Consider the following 23,267-nt stretch of genomic DNA (forward strand, 5'->3'; position numbering starts at 1 on the left):
ATATATATATATATATATATATATATATATATATATATATATAATCTTTATTCACCTCTTGTCTTAGCAACTATATGGATTTTTTTACAATTGTTCAGAGATTGATTTAAAATAAAGTGAGCTAGTTAAATAATTAATTAATATAACTGCTTGTCTCACAGCAGAGACTCTAGATCAGAGGTCCCCAACCTTTTGGTCACCAGGGACCGGTTCTGTGGAGAGAGGTTTTTCCACGGACTGGAGGGTGTGTGGTTTTGTGTGCTGCCTGCATCCCATGGGTGGGGCTTTGGTTTTCTGTGCGGACCAATTGCTGGCATGCCGTGGCCCGGTTGGGGACCCCTGCTCTAGATGGTTTTAAACGTTTTTTTTTAAAAATACAAGCACATTATATATAAAATGTAAAAAAACAGCCAAGAAGATAGAGCAATTTAAACCAATCATATCATAGATTTTAATTAACATTCTTTTTAATACAATTTTATAATTTTTTTTAAAAAGATAAAAACTAATGCAAATTAATATAAAACAAGAAAAAAAGAAAGTAGAGAGCTAAAAGTTCAGAAAATGACAGAAAGTTAAAGAGAAAAGGAAGAAAAAAAGATACAAAGAAGTGCATTCCCATCTTCTTTACAGCAGTTAGAGGTATAATTAAAAATTTAATCTCAGATTATTAATAAAATTTTAAAAATAATGTAATATGTTCAGATATTTTGATATTTTCAGATATTTTCATAATCATATTATGGATAAGAAAGGAACTGAATTTTCTGGAAATAATTTTATAGTGAGAAAAATAGTTAAGAATGCTTTTATCAGTGTAGGAACCTGATTAGCATACTCAACCTGAGTAAGATGGACCTTACCTCAGTTATTAGACACTAGTGTAGATATGGTGCTTCCAAATATCTTGGATGTCAGTGCAGCCTGGTCAGCTGCCAGGCATGAGGGAATTATAGTCCGAAACATTTCAAGAATAATTGATTGCCTAGCCCAGTATTGTCCAGTTAGTAGTTATGATATGGAATAGGACTCAGAGACCACGGTTTAGTCTAACCTTGGAAACTCACAGGATGATTTTGGTTTAACTGCATTATTTCAGCCCACCCTACTTCAAGGACTGTTAACTAGTAATAAAGTGAGGATTTCTATCTGGGATGCCTTGAGTTCCTGCAAAAAGATGACTTTATGAAATACAAAATAACCTGTGACTGTATTTTATGTAGGACTATTCAGAAAGAAGGCAAACCATTCAATATCACAGTAGTCCAAGTCTATGCCCCAACCACCAGTGCTGAAGGGGATGAAGTTGACCGGTTCTATCAAGCCCTACAGCACCTTATAGAACTAACACCAAAAATGATGTCCTTATCATCATGGGGAATTGGAATGCTAAAGTAAAGCCAAAAGATAACCAGAATAACAGGCAAGTTTGGCTGTGGGGTAAAAAAATGAAGCAGGGCACAGGCCGATAGAATTTTGTCAAGAGAATACGATAGTCATAGCAAATACTTTTTTCCAATAACCCAAGAGATGGCTCTACACATGGACATCACCAGACGGTCAACACAGAAATCAGATTGACTATGTGCTCTGCAGCCAAAGATGGAGAAGCTCTATACAGTCAGTAAAAACAAGACCAGGAGCTGACTGTGGCTCAGACAATCTGCTTATCATTGCAAAATTTAGGCTTAAACTGAAGAAAGTAGGGAAAAGCATTAGGCCACTCAGGTATGAACTAAATCATATCCCTGACAAGTATACATTAGAGGTGACAATTAGATTTAAGGAATTAGATCTGATAAACAGAGTGCCTGAAGAACTATGGATGGAGGTTTGTAACATTGCACAGGAAGTAGCAACTAAAACCATCCCAAAGAAAAAGAAATGCAAGAAAGCAAAATGGCTGTCTGAGGAAGCTTTGCAAATAGCTGAGGACAGGAGGGAAGCGAAAGGCAAGGGAGAAAAAGAAAGATACGCTCAATAGAATGCAGAATTCCAGAGAATAGCTAGAAGAGATAAGAATGCCTTCTTAAATGAACAGTGCAAAAAAATAAAAGAAAACAATAGAATAGGGAGGACCAGAGATCTCTTCAAGAAAATTGGAGAGATCAAGGAAACGTTTCATGCAAAAATGGGCATGATAAAGGACCAAAATGGCAGGGACCTAACAGAGGCAGAAGAGATTACGAAGAGGTGGCAAAATTACACAGAAGAACTATAGAAGAATGAGCTTCATGTCCCTCATAACCACGATGAGGTAGTCACTGACCTCGAGCCAGACATCCTAGAATGTGAAGTGAAATGGGCCTTAGGAAAGCTGAACAACAACAAAGCTAGTGGAGGTGACAGTATTCCAGCTGAGCTATTCAAAATCTTAAAAGATGATGCAGTAAAAGTGCTACACTCAATTTGCCAGCAAATTTGGAAAACTCAGCAGTGGCCACAGGATTGGAAAAGATCAGTTTACATTCCAATTCCAAAGAAAGGCAATGCCAAAGAATGTTCAAACTATCGCACCATTGCACTCATTTCTCATGCTAGTAAAGTTATGCTCAAAATCCTACAAGCTAGACTCCAGCAGTATGTGGATCGAGAACTACCAGAAGTACAGGCAGGATTTCAAAGAGACAGAGGAACTAGAGATCAAATTGCCAACCTACGCTGGATCATGGAGAAAGCTAGGGAGTTCCAGAAAAACATCTACTTCTGCTTCATTGACTATGCTAAAGCCTTTGATTGTGTGGATCATAACAAACTGTGGCAAGTTCTTAAAGAAATGGGAGCACCAGACCATCTTATTTGTCTCTTGAGAAACAATAGTGAGAACTGGACATGGAGCCACTGATTGGTTCAAAATTGGGAAAGGAGTCCGGCAAGGCTGTATTCTGTCGCCCTGCCTATTTAACTTATATGCAGAGCACATCATGAGAAAGGCAGGGCTAGATGAATCAAACATTGGAATTAAGATTGCTGGGAGAAATATCAACAACCTAAGATATGCAGATGATACCACTCTAATGGCAGAAAATGAAGAGGAACTAAAGAGCCTCTTGTTAGGAGTGAAGAAGGAGAGTGCAAAGGTTGGGTTGAAACTTAACATTAAGAAAGCCAAGATCATGGCATCCGGCCCTCTCAATTCCTGGCAAATAGATGGGGAAGAAATGGAGGTAGTGACAGATTTTATTTTCCTGGGCTCCAAGATCACTGCAGATGGGGACTGTAGCCAAGAAATTAAAAGACGCTTGCTCCTCAGGAGGAAAGCCATGGCAAATCTAGACAGCACACTAAAAAGCAGAGACATCACCCTGTCAACCAAAGTGCGTATAGTCAAGGCTATGGTCTTCCCAGTTGCAATGCATGGCTGTGAAAGTTGGACCATAAGAAAGGTTGAGCGCCAAAGAATTGAAGCCTTTGAACTCTGCTGCTGGAGAAGAGTCCTGTGAGTCCCTTGGACTGCAAGGCGATCAAACTGGTCAGTCCTAGAGGAGATCAACCCTGACTGCTCTTTAGAAGGCCAGATCCTGAAGCTAAAACTCAAATACTTTGGCCACCTAATGAGAAGGAAGGACTCACTGGAGAAGAGCCTAATGCTGGGAAAGATTGAGGGCAAGAGAGGAATGGGATGACAGAGAATGAGGTGGCTGGATGGAGTCACTGAAGCAATAGGCGTGAGCCTAAATGGACTCCAAAAGATGGTAGAGGACAGGAAGGCCTGGAGGAACGTTGTCCATGGGTCATGATGGGTCGGACACGACTTCGCAACTAACAACTACATTCAGAAAGATGAATTGGGTGCTGCTGCAAATTGTCGCTGGGAACTGGTATATCTGTAATAGGCATTGAATCAGCTGGTTTCTTCGTTGGATTTTTTCTGGAACCAATTTCAGTCGTATTGTAGCTTTTTAAAGGTTTGGATCCAGTTATTTGAAGAATTATACATATGCTTATATTACAGTTGGTCCTCACTTAATGACCATTCATTTGATGTCCATTCAAACTTGCAATGATGCTGAATAAGTAGCACTTATAAACTGGTCCTTGAAGTTCCAGCCATTGCAGGGCATACCTGGAGCCATATTATCATGATCCAAGTGCTTGGAGTCTGGCTTGCAATTACAATGTCACGGATCCCTATGGTCACACAGTCACCATTTGTGATTTCTTTTTTGCTTGTTTCCTACAATTGTGTGCACTTTGAGATTTTTCCAACACTTCTACAACTCCCTGAAAATACAAGGAGGCTGATGGGCATGAAGGAGAGAGGATTTTTGGCAGTGAGATTTGTTGTTTGTATTAACTTTTTCCAGTGTAAAATGTAAAGTCTGACAATTGTATAAAACTTGTGCTAAAGAATTCTCTATTTAATTATCAGGATTCAGGGCACTAATTTAGTACTCACAATAGAGGTTACGTTCTGATCCAGTCCTACATGGTACTGGCATTGGATATTTTTTACTAGGACAACAATAAGATGTCTGCAGATTGTGATAGCGTTTATCTGAGAAAAATAATATTTTTAAAATAAAAAAGGAACAATTTGGAATGCTCATTTCTTAAAGTGCTACTAGAATTAATAATTGGAAACAAATGGATATCTTCCTGGAAATCTCCCTGGCCAGATTGAATGGCATTAGAATTGAAATAATAATGGCTAAGAATTTGAACTATTTTTCCTAATTGTGAGCCAGATGATCCAAGTAATAAAAATATATTATGTCACTGCACTACTCTTAATTACTGATGTTTCTAAAACAATGACAGAGCAAACATTAAATCTCATTTTGCCCAGAAACACTCCCCCCCACTTTAAAAATTATGGGATCAATTCTGCTTCTTAAGAAATAAATACCTTAATCAATTTCTGGGCATTGGCTAAGGCAGTACAAATGTAACTTTCAAGATTTATAGGTACCTGAAATAGATTTCAGATCTTTAATGTTGCTCTTAAATCTATGTTACCATCATTTTGACACATTTTACTTTAGCTCAATTCCTAGCAAAGCCTAAAGTGACATTGTTAATCATTACAGACATGTAACAACAACTATACCATGTAAAGGGCTTCCTGTTTTTTGTGATACATTTCTTCCTTTCAACAGAAAGAAAATGGAGATAGTGCCAATTTTTAGCATGTATTTTCACACTACTTGAAAGCTGTATGATATAAGAAATTTGTGAGAAACAAATTAAAAATGGAAATCTGATTGCCATAACAAGTCTACTGGCTTAAATACTAACCTCTATTTGATTTTTTCCCATGGAGTTTTAACCATTAACTATTACTTGATTGTCTTAATATGAAATAGCATGCATAACTGAAATATTGATATGATTATTTGGGATGCTAAAAGTGTAAGTATTTGTGGTTTCAGTACATGGGTTATAGAAATACCGTCGGCTAGACAATGTCGGCTGGCGAACCCCAGGGGAAGGGCCTTCTCTGTGGGAGCGCTAGTCCTATGGAATCAGCTCCCCCCTGAGCTTCGGATGACCCAAGATCTCCGGTCCTTTCGCCGCGGCCTCAAAACACTCCTTTTCCACCTGGCTGAACTGGACTGACAGGCATTTTAATTATGTTTACAATTTGTAATTTATTTTTAATTTTAATTTATTGCACAGATGACTTTAATTTTAATTTTATCTTAATTTCTGTTATATGTTATTGTTGTTAACCGCCCTGAGTCCTTCGGGAGATAGGGCGGGATATAAGTCCCATAAATAAATAAATAAATAAATAAATACCTGAGCTCTCAAGCTTTTCAAAGTATTGGCAGAATGATGTCTTGAGATTTTGGCAAAGCATAGAAGAAGCTTGTTAATTGGAGTGGTTAATTGCCATGCTTTGACTCCATCCTTCAGCTGATACCAAACTGCTGAAAATTTCATCTGTTGGATATGGGAAGACATTCAGATAAGTATTCCACTTTACAAATGCAGGACTGTTTGTGTTATGCACATTTAAGGCATGTAGACATACAAAATACAAAATCTGATGTTGTATTTGAGATTCCTGATAATCAATCAGAGAATCAACCAACTATCTAGAATTCTTAAGATCCAAACCAACAGTCTTCAGGCATGTAACTCCATGGTGAGGATTCATGAGAATAATCTTTTTTATTTTATTTATTTATTTATTTTATTGCATTTATATACCGCCCTTTCCCTGAGGACTCAGGGCGGTTTACAGGGAGTTAAAAATCAAGCATATAAAAGTTAAAAACCAATTTAAAAAATATTAAATCAACCCTATATTATTAAAAACCCCAATTAAAATAATTTTTCCCCTCCACCCACCTACATCAGGAGTGGGCAGTGAAGGTTCACCGATAGTGTTATGCCCACAGATGCTTCCTGGAGTTTAGTTCATATTCTCTATTCTACCTGATTTTTAGATTCCTTTCATTTAGCAATGCTGGAGAGTTGGTGTGCAGTAAAGGGCCAGCCTCTACTGTTATCTTTATTTAGGAAAATGCCTCTGGGCCACCTGTGGACTTTCTAGGCATTCTTAGAAAATAATTTTATAAAATGAGGGGTTGTAGACCAGGGTTAGAACAAAAGTATTCTGGGAATTTCTGATCCTGGAGAGTTAAAAGGAAGTGGGGAACAGTTTCTGGTAATTATTTTGGTTATGGGCAGCAGAGTACTGTATCTGTTTTATAATAAGTATGTGCACCTCACCCCATTGGCTGCATATGGTTGGTCTCCATTTTTCATCTTCTAATGAAAATCTTTATATTTAGATATATAGGAATACCTTCTCTCAGTCATTTGCACTCTGGTCATGTCTGAACTGTTGCAATGTGCTTTATATGGACTACTCTTGAAAAATATCCAGAAGCTTCTGCTGATACAGAATATGGCTGTATGAGCCATTTTGGGCACCCTACACTTGTGCTATGCAAGCTGCACTGGGTGCTGTTTTGCTTTTAGGTATAATTCAAGGTGTTGAATTTAAAATCCTCCATGGCTTAGGGCCAGGTTACTTGCAGAACTTATTACATCAGCCCACCCTACCTGAGGAGGCAGGAAAATTATGTTACAGGAGATGCCATCAGTTAAAGAATTTTGACTGGCAGGATCCAGAAAGACATTTTACCTAATTCCTTTACCCTTTGGAATATCCTTCCTGCAGAGGGGAGGCAAACCCAATTATCCTGATCTTTCAGAAGAGTTTGAAGACCTGATTCTGCTAACTTGCTTAGGGCTCATAGGACAGTATGCATCTTGGAATTAGCTAGCTCCTTGAAGGCCCTCTCCCCACCTTTTTAGCTTTAATTGTTCTACTCTTGTTTTACCTTCTCGTATTGAAATATATTTATATGTATTTTATATTTTTAATTGTACAATGCACAGAGTTACTCCATGAGTGAGATGGTGGTCTCTAAATTTGATGTATAAAAATAAAATGATAGATAGATTAGACAGAATCTCTTGCGTTTCAACTGATTGCAACCTACCTACCATGTTCATCTGTCAATAATAATTTCAATTTTAATTGTAGATTAATATATAAAATAATTTCAGTACTCTTTTTAAAACCTGCAGACATAAATTCTTCACCAAGTTTTAAAGATGAAATACTTCACATCTTTTTTCCTTATTTCTGTTTTTTGTAAACAAATTATATATTGCTTCAAATTTCTCAAAGAAAAAATAGTTTGCCTTTTGAGGAGCATTTACTCCATTTACATTCCATGTTAGAAATTTATAATCCATTTTCAAGAGAAAAATTGATCAAAACCTTAGCTGCAGCTCCCAAAGTAAAATCCTCTTTCTCAGTGTCTTTAGTTAATTGCGGTCCTATGAATCTTTATAAGCAATATCCATAGACTTTTGATCCAGCTCATCCTTAACATTTTTCCAATAAAGCCTTTAGCTTTTTGAAAGTTACTTAGTCTGTATCTATGTTGCTGGAAATTAAAAACTATTGCCTCCAACTTTTCCCAGTGAAATGGAATTCTTTTTGTTTCAAAATGTCTGTTAGGAAGAAATAATCTTTCCTCTTATGCATGACCATAATAGGAGTCTTCTTTAAAACAGTTACATCTATGTTATCACTCTTCAGTCTTGCCTCATAATGACATTGATCCCTTGTCTTTTCCTCAGAAAATATGCTAAAACATCTCTTGATGTTTGTTTCATTATAGCAAAACATGAATTCATGGGAAACACCTTGTTCAACTTTTCCTTCATTCTTTCCTATTTACAACTCAATAACTCAGTAAAGTTTTTTTTTTCATATATTTGCAAAAGAATTTCCAGGAATCATTCTGAACCACAAACAAAATTCCTTCTCTCTGTGTTCTAACATAGTCAAATTATCCAAACTTTTCTTTAGCTCCAAGTCCCTTCCCCCCAAAAAAGTCCATCCTGTCATTCACTTGCTTAATTACCCTAAGTTCTAATATCTCAGGGGTTGCCACAAAGAAGAAGGAGTCAAGCTATTCTCCAAAGCATCTGAAGGCGAGACAAGAAGCAGTGGATGGAAACTAACCAAAGAGAGAAGCAACCTAGAACTAAGGAGAAATTTTCTGGTAGTTAGAACAATTAATTAATGGAACAACCTGCCTCCAGAAGCTATGAATGCTTCAACACTAGAGGTTTTTAAGAAGAGATTAGACAGCCATTTGTCTGAAATGGTATAGGGCAGTGATGGCGAACCTTTTAGAGACCGAGTGCCCAAACTGCAACTCAAAACCCTCTTATGTATCGTTGGGTGCTGGGTAGGCATGGCCCATTGGGTGGGTGTGGCTGTGGTGGTAACGGTAGACTGGGTGAGACTAAAAAGTTCAATCAATCATTTCCAACTTTGTGAGATCTTTTTTTTCCTGCGAGAAGTTGAAATTGATTGATTGAACCTTTTTTTAAAAAAGTGAAAAGGTTTTATGAAACCCAGCTGAAGGCCTAGGACTGGGGTGATGGTGCGTGTGCCCACAGAGAGGGCTCTGCGTGCCACCTCTGGCATGTGTGCCATAGGTTCTCCACCACGGGTATAGGGTTTCCTCCCTGAGTAGGGGATTGGACTAGAAGACCTCCAAGGTCCCTTCCAACTCTATTGCTGTTGTTGTTGTTGTCCCTGAAATCTTATTCAAACCTTTCCCAAATTTAGCTTCTAGAGATTGTGTCAGTGTTTTACTCAAATCATCAAACATTGCTTTCATAAGGTTCAGTGGGATTGTAGGATACAATTTGGCTCCAATCCAGATTGGATCCTACAACATTATCATGGGACACATATTTTTGTCTTCAATGGATTGGTTCATCTCCAGAACCTTATCTGGTACCTTTATGTATAATCATGGCCTATAGCACACTCTGTTGGTAAAAGATAAAATAGCTCTTAATTTGTTTATATGTCCAACCAGTTGACAAGGTAGATTTAAAAAAAAAGTGCAAAGACAGGCTATAATCCCACAACATAGGTTTATTAAAGAATAAGTTTCCAATTTCCATTTTGTAAAAAATAAAATTAATTCTTTCTATTTAAATGCTTTTAGTGTCTTTTGTTTCCAAGATTTTGCAAGTCAAGGAGTTACCAATAAAAATTTCCAATATTCAATTTAAATGGAGCTCCAGTAATATAAAAAATAAGTCTCCATAGAGAACCACTTATCTATTCAAAAGCTTCAGCCTTAGCTTCAAAGATGAATAAATCTAAAAAGTGATTTAGAAATAAAAGAATAACAGAGTTGGAAGGGACCTTGGAGGTCTTTTAGTCCAATTCCCTCCTAAAGCAGAAGGCTCTTTACTACTTCAGACAAGTTGTTATCCAATATCTTCTGTAAAATCTCCATGATGGTGCATCCACAACTTCTGAAGGCAAGCTGGTTCCACTGATTAATTGTTTGGTCAGGAAATTATTCCTTATTTCTAGTTTGGTTCTGTTCCTAATTGGTATGCCCGGGATTCCTGTCCGTCCCTATGTTGCAGTCATGCGAGGTCCTTGCTTAACAAGCTGCATAGTCCTTGAGTTATAATGGCAACTGGGATTGTTAGTGCTAAATGATATAATCACATGACATCAACTGCGTCACTTAGCGATGGAAATTCCAGCCCCAATTGCTACGGTAATTTAAGGTCTACTTGTATTAAACAGAAATACAATATTGCTATGCCAATTTTACAAATTTCTTCACTTTCCAAATGGGCTTCTGTAACATGTTCTACACAAGGCTGCCCTTGAAAAGTACTCAGAACTATCAGCTGGTCCAAAATTGGTAGCACTGACAACTATATCTCTCCCTAGTATATATGACACTGTTCCATGAGCCACATTGATTACCAGTTTGCTTCCAAGTCCAATTGAAACTGCAGGTTTTGTCCTTTAAAATCTTAACATAGCAGGGGCCAGGTTATCTGAGGTTTGGGTTTTCCCCAATGATATCTACCTATCCCATCAGGTTCAGAAGGAGAGGCATGCTGTGTGTCATGTCACTCCTAAGAGACAAGCCTTCTCTGCTGCGGCATCTGCCCATTTTCATTCCCCATCCCATGTGAAGTTAACTCTTATGACCTTCTAAAAATCCCTTAAAATGTGTTTTTCCCCCAACAGGCCTGGGAATTTCTGGGCAACATAAAATCTGTGCGCTGAGTGCATCATATGTAACATTCCTATGCATTCCTTCTTATGATCTTGCTTTTATGAACATTTAATATTTTAATATGGTCTTGTAGAATTTTTAATTTTTTAATGTGGTTTTGCAGAACATTTTATTTTATGCCACTTGGTGTGAAATGGGCATCCATATAAATTAAAAATAAAATAAAAGCAAAACTCTAAAGTTGTTAAATATGTGGAAACCCACAATACTGTATGTATAATATGATGCAGCCAGCTTTTTGTTTCTCTCTCTATAGAAACACCTTAGTTATATAGCATTATATAGAACTTCTCTACTTATGCATTGATGCAGAATTTTGTTTTTAGGATGGGTTTTTAGTTATGATAACTAACCAATTGTAATTATTTTTATATTGCAGTCAACTCATATTGCTAGAGCCAGCTTCCAGGTTGATGCTTTTGGATCTTCTTTCATCCTAGATATAGAATTAAATCAGTAAGTATATAAATATATTCATTTTACTTGATTTTTAAACATTAGATGAAGTATTATTTTAAAAATACGTGCCAGTATTGCTCTTTAAGATTTTTATTTAAACCTTATAAATTACCATTCTGTTAAGAGCTGGACTGAAAGCTGATGCCTGCAACCAAATATGGATGGTTTTACTATCCAGAAAAAGTTAGCAGTAGTTTAGCTCTCATGTAAATATATTGGAGAGAGTAAACATATTGGTGTAACAGTTAAGGCATCAGGTTAGAAACCAGAAGAGTGATTTCAAGTTCTGCTTTTGAAATAGCATCAAATTTGTCCGAGATGAAAGAAGGACTTCCAAGTTCTGTCCTATCCCTATGATTCTGTGAAGGCAGCTGGATGACCTTAGGCTAATCACTCTCTCAGAAGATGAAGGCAATGCCAAACCACTCCCAAAATCTTGCTGATAAAATTGCAAGGACTTGTCCAGATAGTTGCCAGAAGTCAAAAACTGATATGTAGGCACTCCAAAAACCAACCAACCAACCAACAAACTTGACAAGTTAATAAATTGTAAACATCTTACATTATATGTGTTTGTTCTAACAATTTATGCAAATCATTTTTGGAATTTGAATGTTTGACAAGTGAATGATTGCTAAGTGGGAAAGGGACAGGTGTAAAAGTGTGAGGAACAAAAATATCTACAATATGTTTGGGCAGTTTTATCTTTTTCCTTGCTTTTTGTTAATAGGCACTATAAACCTGTCTTAACTTTTCATGGTAAACAGTGTATAACATTTATATGGAAGCATCATATGAACTATGAATCAAAAGTATACTTTGCTATGCAACAGTAATAATACAAAAATCAGCAACTTCAGTAGAAGTGGTAGCAAGGAAGTAAATTTTTATACAGTTAGATTTATTAAATCCATGAAAAACAGGAAGGCAACTGAACTGAGCACTGACCAAGAGGCCCTGGAAATGTTCTAGTATGCTAATTAACATGCTTTATAAAAACAGTTTATGTACCGCACAAGAACTTGTCTGTGTGAATCAGACTTATGTATTATAAAGCTATTGTGAAAAAGGAATAATTTTATGGAAGTGTATTAGGGAGAGTTGAGTTTGATTCCTAGAGAGTATCCTAGCAGTCGTAATATAGAAATGGTTTGTAATTGCTGCCTTCTGGATCCTTCCATTTAGCCTACATTCCAGGGTGATTCAGGCCAGGCCCTGTTTAGTTCCAGAGATGGCTAGAAGCTGTTACTTTCTGAAGCTAGTAAAACAAAAAAAAAAATAATAAATCAAGAAGCCTCCAATAAATCCCACAGTCCACTTAGGTAGCATGCCAAGTCATAGTTCATTCAATAAGCCATTAATAAATCACAATTTATTGTGGAATTTTCCCCAATATAAGCATTTTTGAGTTTCACAGTTGACTTCAGTTACCAGTTGTCTTCCGGGTGAGGTTCAAGGTCTTAGTGATGGTTTTTAAGTCCCTACATGGCATGGGTCTGGAATACCTCGGGGACCACCTGCTGCCGGCGTCAACCCCCCTCCGCCCTGTGCGTTCCCACAGAGAGGGCCTCCTCAGGGTGCCTCCAGTCAGAGAATGCCGGCTGGTGGCCCCCAGGGGGAGGGCCTTCTCTGTGGGCGCCCCGGCCTTATGGAATCAACTGCCGGTGGAGCTCCGGATGGCACCGGATCTCCGCTCCTTCCGGCGCGGGTTAAAGACCCACCTGTTTGAACAAGCTGGCCTGGCCTGATGGGGAGTTAATTTGGGTTTTTAAATATTCGTATATTTTACTGTTTTATCTTGGGCATTAATTTAATTCTATTTTAACTTTTGTAGTTTTGTACTTTTATCATTTGCCCTGTTCACCGCCCTGAGTCCCTAGGGAGAAGGGCGGTATAAAAATTTAATAAAACTGATTAAACTGATTAAACTGACTTCATATTTGTTGTTTGTTGTCAATGTCATAGTGCAGAGCACTTGGGAATCAAGATGTACTGTGAAAAAGAAATCCAAGGTGGATATCTTATATATCCCTAATTGGAATACATCTGGAAGGCATTAGGTTGGACAAAGTTTTTCTAGATTAACTGGGATTTGAGTATAATAGTAAGCTATAGCTCCCCCCACTCCCACCTCCCAAAAAAGCAAGAAAATGTGGAGGAGTAAAGTTCATGCAGCAAATTTATGCATCCAGTTAATTGAGACAAAAACATAGTAGTTTGCTATTCTGCTGCGAAAAAACATCCATATGACATATTGGAACAATTCATACTGCTATCTCAGTGGCACTGAGAGCATGGACTTTTTCTGTTCTACATAGTTCTTTCTTTATAAGTCTTAACATACTTTATAATGGCAAAAATTAGGAGTTTTTTCAGATGATATTGCAAGATGTACTAAGAGTACATGGAGTATTAATTGTTAAACTAAATTTGTAAGAATTGTCAACAGATTTAATCTGATCACTCACTTTGTAAAACGTGTTTTCATATGTGTATTATTTTCTCCATGGAAATTTCTGAGGTTGCAGTTTTGGCCATAAAATATGGCTATTATAAATGATAATATGGCTTTTATAAATTCTATATATTTTTTTAGATATATCTGAGGAAGGTTGCCTTGAGTCCTTGGACAAATTCAGTCTACATGGCAAACATGATAGCAATCACTCAGTCAAGAAATTTTACCAGTTTTGTAAATAACAGCTTCATAGAGCATTATGCATAGTTGGAACATTTTGTCTCTTGTGCAAGGCAGCAATTTTAGCTAAATCTAGTAGTAATAAGCTTTAAAGATTCTATGACATTTACTCTAGCACACTGGCAATCTCAGTCATGAATATGTATCATTGAGGATTTAATTTGTGTCTTAGTAAAACTTTGTTGTTGATATATTATATGCTACCTGATAGATACTTTAGTGTTATTTAGTAAGAGAGTACATAGGGAGATACAAAAACAACATACTGACCCATTAATAGCTATAGATGTATATAGGTGCATATGTATATGTATACATATATGCAACAACAACTTTTATTGATTAGCCCTTGGGCCATATCAAAGTACAAAGTTCCAGCAACAAACCGTCACCAAAACTAGATAAAAGCAATCCGAAATGGAATTTGATAAAATACAATTTAAAATGGAATTAAAATACAATTTAAGTTAAAATAGTAATAAAATGCAAATTTAAGATATAGATAAAATATGGAAACATTATATTTCGGAGTCGCCCTTACAATCTACCCCAATCAGTCCCACATATGCAGATCTTAACTGGATCATTTTGTTCAAATATTGTGCTACGTTGGATGTTATTTTCAAGTTCTGGCCGGACATAAGGTAAGTTATTTTGATATGGGGATCCCAATGGGTCATTCGTTTGGTATATAGACCAAGATACCTGTCTCTCACCCTCTTATACAAACAACAGTCAAATAGGATGTGAGCCAGGTCCTCTACCTCTGCCGCTCCGCAAATGCAGAGACGCTCATTGTACGGTATAGCATGAAATCTCCCATATCTGACCATTGTGTCAAGCTGTTCAAATCTTGCTCTCGTAAATATCTCCCTAAGATGTTTTGGGAGTTGTGACTTCAAATAACTGTCCACTTGAAAAGTACATTACATATATGCAAATAAAGAGAACAATTGGTTAAATGTGATGTTTCCCATGTCCCATATGAATTTGTATATTTTTTCAGTTTTTTTCCTGACAATATTCTTTGCCAAAAATGAATAAGGGAATCATTATGTTTTTTTTAAAGTATACTTACAAAAAAGCTTGAAAAATACTATATTTCAAAGTAAGCTGATTTTATGAGATTTATAGATTTATTTTTAAAACTCTTTTTCTTATGTAATCTGCTCTAACACTGATCACAAAGAAATAATCCTCTTAGTATAATGATGAATGTAAAAGCTAACATTTCATAAATGTATATTATTATTATGGTGAATGAAATAATATTTTTGAAATGTCTAGTATTTAAATTTATATAGTGTTATGGGTTAAAAATTCAGTTTTCTTTCTTCTAGTGTCAAGGGCTGTTTCATTATTTAAAACCATAATGTACATTTAAATGGCACTTATATGTCAGTAATTATTGCATTTTTTCTTAAAAGTGCATGTGAAAGCATACTGAGGTTTTGAGATTTTTTTTTAATTTATAAGTTTCTGTAATTTAAATGCAATTTTCATTCTGTAAAAATATTATAGCAATCTTTCTAATTTTAATACATTTAGAATAAATGTAAAAATTGCAACAGTTCCTTAAATAAACCTATATGAAATCACAATTCTATTGGAATAAAATAAAATAAATTCTATATATTTTTATTTAAATTTAGGCTTGAATGTTATATATCAGGGGTCCCCAAGCCCCCGGTCCATGGACTGGTACCGAGCCACGGCATGCTAGCAACCAGTCCACACAAGCAAGCAAAGCCCTATGTATGGGATGCAGGCAGCACAAAAAACCATGCACTCCCCAGTCCATGGGAAAACCTTTCTCCATGGAACTGGTCCCTGGTGCCCAAAAGGTTGGGGACCTCTGCTATATATTACATCTTTATGACAGAAGTTGGATACCATTTATACTTTTAACTTACTCCAGGACCAGGTCTAAACTTCCAACTGTCAAGAGTGATTAAACGTATTAGCATGTAGAGGAAAGAGTGATTAAACATATTAACATGTATAGGAAAGTAATATTATTAAAAGTAACATAGATATAGATATAGATAGATAGATAGATAGATAGATAGATAGATAGATAGATAGATAGATAGATAGATAGATAGATAATGTATATATATATTAACCTTCTCAAATTGCAAAAGTTTCATGGGGCATACTTGGCTTTGGTATGTTTAATTAGCCAGGAGATTTTATGCAGTTTTTTTGTAATCAAATTAGTAGAGGGGTTTAGAATTTCTCCCTCTGACTGCTGCCTTACAAAATCTGTTTTCTAGAGTACTGTAGTGTATTTCCTTAGGGAATTTTTTAAAATCCCATTTATATTAATATAATTTCTTTGGATACTGCATAACTTTAGCCTCCAGTGTTTAGGTGCTGGATGCAGTATCACTAATATTGAAGTCCTCAACCTTTGTTGGAATTTTAAGAATGTCTTGGGCATATTTATAAATGGTCTGCCATGGTTGTCATGGGCAACCATAAAAATACCTATATGGCCAGCTGGGAACAGCCTTTGCAGTAACTGAAAATTTTCCAAAGGAAAAGTTAACACATCAACCAGAGATGTTTTCCCATGTACTTCCATGGTCTGCAATGCTTTGCCCAACTGGCTGTTTGTCAAAAAGTTCTCATGTTGTGAATTTAGATTAACTTTCTGTGTTATGGTAGTTTATACTATTCCAGGAGTAGGCTGCCATTTTAGTTGTGAAAGAAAGAAGATAAGAAAACTTTGATATGGGCTAAAGCAGATCTGCAACTTATGGGCCCTTGGGCCACATATGGCCTGTCATGGGCCCATCAGAGCCCGAGTCTGAGGAGGAGTTGGAGGTGGAATTGGTGCTGACAGAGGGAGATGGAGCTGCCTCTCTGGCCCCAGAGAAACACCCAGTGGAGGAGGAAGAGGCAGAAAGGGGGCAGGATAACCAAGCAAGGGAGGAGGAACTTGAAGGAGCAGGCAGGCAGTAGAGCAGAAGAGCAACAGAGCTCAGAAGATGAGGCAGTGCCTCCCTCACCTGATTCCAGAGAGTGGTGAATGGAGAGGAGGCAGAATCAGCTCAGGGCATTCTGCCCCTCTTCTCAACGCTCACCAGAAAGTAGGTTTTAAGGAGACGCTGTGGGAGCGGCTTTTGTTGGGAACAAGTGTTACATTTTGTTGGCCACGCTTGCTGTTACTGACATCTGGTTAATTTGCCTTGCTGAGCTTTGTTTGGCTTTGTCATGCATAGTCTGGGTGTGAGGAACCTTACAGCAACACAGTTATGCTCTGGGTGGGGCTGCATTCCCAGCAAACCCACCATGTGCCGAGGACGCCCAGTGACCAAGCTCCAGTGGTGGGATTCAAATATGTGAACAACCGGTTCTCTGTGTGGATGCTGCTTCCAGAAGTCCATTCTGGGCCTGGGCAACAAAAAATTAGCTACCGGTTCTGCCAAAGTGATGCAAACTGGCTGAATCCCACCACTGCCAAGCACCCTGAACTGTGCTGCTCCCCTTGACTTCTAGCACCCAGGAACTTCTGGAGGCGTGTGTGTTTGGTTCAGGTAGACAATGACTCAGAGGGGTTCACAATGAAAAGAGTTTATTCAATACACATAAGTCAACTGACAACTGTCAAATGTTTCAAGGTTTTATACTAGAACTGTTTAAACTGTAACCAATCATCAATCGCTATTTTCCCGCTTCTTTGCAACTTCAACCAATAGTTGCACCAGAATCTCCCGCTTCAAGAACCCTCTTTTGCAACCTGCTATTTACAAGTTTGCAACTATCTACAGACACAACACCCCTTACCCCCCAGTTGTTGTTATTTATTGACATAGTCTCTTAAGTATTTGGGTGGCCTATGGACCCTTGATGGATATCTATTGCTTTGGATACCTAAGTCATCTCTATCAGCATGTCTGCTTGGTTGGCTTACACTGGTGGAACTGGACTCTTGACTAATTGGCTCAGATGCTTCTCTGCTAACAAGTTGTGGTTGTTGTTGTGTTTGATGTTGATGTTCAGCTAATGCTGGCCTGCTCAAAGGGGGCAGCTCCCAGTCAATTTGACTGTGTTGTTGTTGGTTAGCTGTGGACGGACTGGTTTGAATTTCTGCTTCCCCACTAACTGGCAGGTTGTTATCGATAAGCCATGATGCACTGTTCCCCCCGTGTATACTTTGATCCCCATCAACTGGCATGCAACCAATAGTTCTCTTCCTTAGCTGATCTATATGTCTTTTGCTAACCCTATTCCCTTCCCCCTCAATAGTGTAAGACAAGGGTCCCATTATCTCAGTGACCACCCCTGGGACCCATTTGTCCCCTTGTGTATAATTCCTGGCCCAGACTAGGTCCCCAATTTTGAATGATCTGTTTGGAATGTCCGGTTCCGCACTTGATGGTAGTCTGTCAGGATGTAACCTGTCCAGTTTGGTGGTTAATCTTTTTCCCCACCTCATTTCTGCTGGGCTTTTTCCGGTAGCCGTGCAAGGGGTCGTATGTTGGGTCAGCAAGAATTCTGCCAGTCTTTGGTGCCAATCGCCACGGATGATTCTCTTTAATGCGTCCTTGGTGGTTCTTACATTGCGTTCAGCCAAGCCGTTGGTGGACGGGTGGAAGGGTGCTGATGTCGTGTGTTTAATCAAGTTGGCCCTGAGGAAATCCTGGAATTCAACAGAGGTGAATTGGGGCCCATTATCTGACACAATTACATCAGGTAACCCATGAGTGGCAAAGAGGTCCCTTAAGACTTGTATTGTTTTACCTGAAGTCATTGAACTGACGGGTACTACCTCCAGCCATCTAGAGAAACTGTCCACTACTACTAGAAAGGTTAACCCTTGGAAAGGTCCAGCAAAATCAATATGAATCCTAGACCAAGGATTCCTGGCCAACTCCCACTTATGAGTACGTGTGTGTTGCAGCTCAGGTCTAGAACGCTGACACAAATAACAATTAGAAACACATTCTTCAATGTCCTTGTCAAGTCCTGGCCACCATAAGTGACTTCTAGCCAATGCCTTCATACGTACTATTCCAGGGTGACCCTCATGTAGTTCTAATAAAATTGTAGATCTGTGGATTTCAGGAATGACAACCCGGTTTCCCCACAGAACACATCCCAAATGGGATGATAATTCATCCTTTCTTCTAAAATATGGAATGTACTTGGCATCCGGGTTAGTACTTGGCCACCCACTAAGGACCCATGCCATAATTCTTTTAAGGATATGGTCTTTATTGGTTGCCTCAGCTATATCTTTAGCAGTTAAAGGGCATTCAGGAATGTCCTGTAAAGACATTATTTGTCCCACAGGAGCAGGGTCTTCCTCAGTATTGTTTAATGGCAGTCTGCTAAGGGCGTCTGCATGTCCCATTTCCTTGCCTGGTCTGTGTAGAAGGGAAAATGAATATGCTGAGAGGAAAATTGACCACCTCAGCATTCTGGGCGACATTATTTGGGGTGTCTGTTTATCAGTGGTAAACAGTCCCAATAATGGTTTATGGTCAGTGAGTATGGTAAAGTTCCTACCATAAAGGTAATCATGGAACTTTTTTACTCCTGCCACGATTGCTAATGCTTCCCTATCAATCTGTGCATAATTCCGCTCTGCTTTAGTAAGCGTCCTGGAATAATATGCGATTGGCTTTTGAACACCATGACTGTCCAAGTGGCTGATAACAGCCCCCACACCATAAGGTGAAGCATCGCAAGCTAAATAAATTGGTTTATTCTCAATAAAATGGGTTACTGTTGATTGGCTAGAAAGAATATTTTTTAATGTTTGGAAGCTAACTCTATGTTTGTCAAGCCACTGCCACGGGGTTTTTTTATCTAAAAGTCTATGAAGAGGTTCTGCTATGGCAGCTTTGTGTGGCACGAATGTGTGGTAAAAATTAACTAATCCAAGGAAGGCTTGTAATTCAGCCTTGTTTTTTGGTTCTGGTGCCAATTTAATTAGCTTGATTTTATCAGGGGTAGGATGAATTCCATTTTTGTCTATCCTAAATCCTAGAAATTCAGTGGATTTAACCCCAATACAACATTTTTCCTTTTTTAATTTGAGTCCAGCCCTCCTAAACCTTTCCAATACCTGTTCCAGACGCTCTGCTAATATTTCTTCATTTCTTCCAGCTATCAGAACATCATCAAAATAAGGGCATACACCAGGTATGCCCTTTAAGGTCCTCTCCATCACCTCTTGGAAGATGCCTGGAGCTGCTGCAATACCAAATTGCAGTCTGTGGACTCGGAACGCCCCCTTGTGGGTAACTATCATCTGAGCTTCAGCAGCCTCTTCAGAAACAGTTAATTGCAAGTACGCCTGCGCCAAGTCTAACTTGGCAAATATGGCGCCGTCCTGTATCGTGGCGAGGACTTGCTTCACCGTCGGGACCGCGTAAGCGTGTTTTTTCATTCCCAGGTTCAGGGTGGCTTTGTAGTCAGCGCAGATCCTCACATCCCCGTTAGGTTTAAGGGGTGTGACGATCGGCGTTTCCCATAAACCACCCTCGACTGGTTCTAGGACGCCTTGGCCTACAAGCTTATCGAGCTCGGCCTTGATTTTTTGCTTAAGGGCGAAAGGCACCCTTCGGGCGTTAAGCCGGATGGGTTTAACCGACGGATCTAAATTAAAATTAATTGGGGGCCCTTTATATTTACCTAAAGACCCATCGAATACGTCTGCGAATTTATCGCAGACTGATTCGAGGGTCTTATTTTTAATAACTGTGTTTATTCCCCCTATCCAAATGCCCAGGGCAGGGAACCAGTTAAGGCCTATCAAACTGGTCCTATGGCCTTCAGTAACTATTAAATCTAAAACTCCCTTAAACCCCTTATATTTAACACTAAGGGTAATTTTCCCTTTAATTTTTATTGGGGTTTTTTGGAAGTCGGTCAATTGGATTTTGGTTGAACTAAGTGGAATTTTTCTGCCACTTATTTGTTCAATCTTTTTTAAAGTTTCACTAGATATTATGGACACTGAGGCCCCAGAATCTATTTCCATTTTGCAAGGAACCCCTTGCAATTGGACTATGATTTTTAATTTTCCTTCCGGAAAATTATTAATTTTTCCCTTTCTACTATGATTGACTCGCGCCACCTCCCCCCGGTTCGGAAATTTAGCCCTCGGTCTAGGGGTCTCTTTGCCACTGTAGTAAGGGGTTACCTTACCTTCGGGCCAAACGTCGACTTCATGTAGGCGATTGTTGCGTGCACGGCCCCGGCAAATGGCTTGAATGTGGCCGGTCTTCCCGCACAATCTGCATCTGGCGGTACGAAATCTGCAAGATGCATGGGGATGATTGCCCCCGCAGCTGCCACATCAGTTGTCATTGTCGCGCGGCCTCGTTGCGGTGTCTCTCCATTGTCGTTGGGTCGCGGTTGCTTGTCGTTGTGGTGTTGCGGTTTGGAATCGGCGGTTCGGTTCAGGCCCATTGCTTCGGGATGGTTTTGCCGCCATTTTTCCAAACCGTCTGGTGACTTCGGCGATGTCATCTTCCCATTGCTGGTCCACCTCCCCGCAGTCCACAAGGCCTTCTTGATTAATTTCGGCAGACGCAGCCATGCTACTATGGGGGGGGGTCGCGATACCCAGTGGATTCATAAGTTAATAGTTCGTCCAATACTTCTTGCAAATCGCCGGTGGGCTTGGCGATTATTCTATTTTGTAGATGCTTGTCTCGCAAGCCAAGTACCACTCAGTCCCGGATTCTGATTTCCAAGTTGTCATACTTGCATCGTACTGCGGCTTCTCTGACTGCAGCAACGAATTTTTGAATTGATTCCCCCGGCTTCTGGTTTCTTTTTTCGAAAATACGACGCCAAAAGAGTTCGGATCTCCTTGGCGTGAAATGTACTTTTAGTTTAGCTAACAGATCGGCATACGGAACACTTGAGACCGGCTGTGGTTGACAAAGTCCTACAGTGATCCGATATACTGGCATGCCGCATATGGTCAATAAAGCTGCCGCCTTTTTCCGGTCGTCCGTTATCCCGTTAACAAGCAGGAACCCTTCGACCTGTCCTACATATTCTTCCCAGTCCTCTGGGAAGCTTGGGTCGAATTCTTTCAAGGACCCGATTTGCGCCATTCGGAGGATTGTTGATTCCGCCGCGGCCGCTTGTGGTTGACTGTGACTTCTTTTCAAATTTGCCGCCTGTGCACAGCTGTTCCGCCGAACCTACTCTGGTCTGCCGTCTATCCCACCTTCGTCGCCAGTTGTTTGGTTCAGGTAGACAATGACTCAGAGGGGTTCACAATGAAAAGAGTTTATTCAATACACATAAGTCAACTGACAACTGTCAAATGTTTCAAGCTTTTATACTAGAACTGTTTAAACTGTAACCAATCATCAATCGCTATTTTCCCGCTTCTTTGCAACTTCAACCAATAGTTGCACCAGAATCTCCCGCTTCAAGAACCCTCTTTTGCAACCTGCTATTTACAAGTTTGCAACTATCTACAGACACAACAGTGTGTGTGTGTGTTTAGAGTTTGCTCTTGGACTCACTGTAAATGGTGAGAATTTGGGGGGAAAGTTGGAGCAATAAAAGGGTTTTAACGCTTCACTTTGGCTGTGTTGCTTCCGTGCCAAGCCCTGGGTCATAACATGGCCTTTGGGCTCTCCCTGTCTGAGCTGGGACAGTTCAGCTGGAAATTAGAATTCAAATGTAAATAAAGGCATGCCAGCACGCAATTCAACTACATTGCTTCCCTTTTGAAGGCAACTGCTATTTTTTTCAACTTACCTATGTTTGTGCATGCATGCCTATGCACCTTCATAGCTCTATTGGTTCGGTCCTTTACAACAGTCCCAATTTCTCATGTGGCCCTTTGTGAAAATAAACTCACCACCACTGGGCTAAAGCAAGCCAGACAAGGCTGGCCAACGTATTCAAAAGCAAGGGCTGACATAAACTAGAAGAGACGAAAAGCTAAGGAAAGTTAAAGAGATCTATAGAAGGCTTGGAATATGAAGACTATTGAAAGTTCTACTGAGATGATGACTTCTTCACAACTGAGAACTGCCAATCAGAAGCAAGAGAGCCTTCATGGATACAGGAAGGATATCACAGTAGATAAGAGAACAAAGAAGTATCTCAGAATATTGTGGAAGAAGGAAAAAGTTAATAAAAATACTACATATACAGCATCATATATACAACAACTACTACTACTCCTCATAATACTAAAAACAGTGGAAACAACCAAAAAGTATGAAGTAGGTATTGACTGTTAGCGACCATATAGATGAACTTTCCCCTGGATGACCTATCCTCATCCTTCCCTTTTAGTTTCTTCATAGGTCATTAATTACCATTATAATCCATATTGCTTCTGGTCACCTCTACTATTTTCTTTCACTTTTTCCAACATTCTAGACTTTTCAGGGGAGCCGGATTTTTTCATACTGTATTCAAAATATTATAGTTTGAATCTGAACATTTGTTCCCCAAGTGAAAATTTTACATTGATTTCTTGTATGATCCAATTGTTCCTGGCTATTCCACAA

The 23,267-nt window shown here is 38.9% G+C and overlaps 1 protein-coding gene across 1 annotated transcript in view; it reads left to right on the plus strand.

The window, feature by feature from the left end:
• The window catches only part of ADAM22 (ADAM metallopeptidase domain 22), a 160,809-nt gene that overhangs the window by 16,945 nt on the left and 120,597 nt on the right, over nucleotides 1-23,267 (plus strand). The window contains exon 2 of the mRNA XM_083376399.1: nucleotides 10,984-11,060. Coding sequence (XP_083232525.1) covers nucleotides 10,984-11,060 — 77 coding nt within the window. The remainder of the gene's footprint in view (nucleotides 1-10,983; nucleotides 11,061-23,267) is intronic.

The sequence above is a fragment of the Vipera ursinii genome, assembly GCF_947247035.1.
Source record: "Vipera ursinii genome assembly, chromosome: Z".
Taxonomy (NCBI): domain Eukaryota; kingdom Metazoa; phylum Chordata; class Lepidosauria; order Squamata; family Viperidae; genus Vipera; species Vipera ursinii.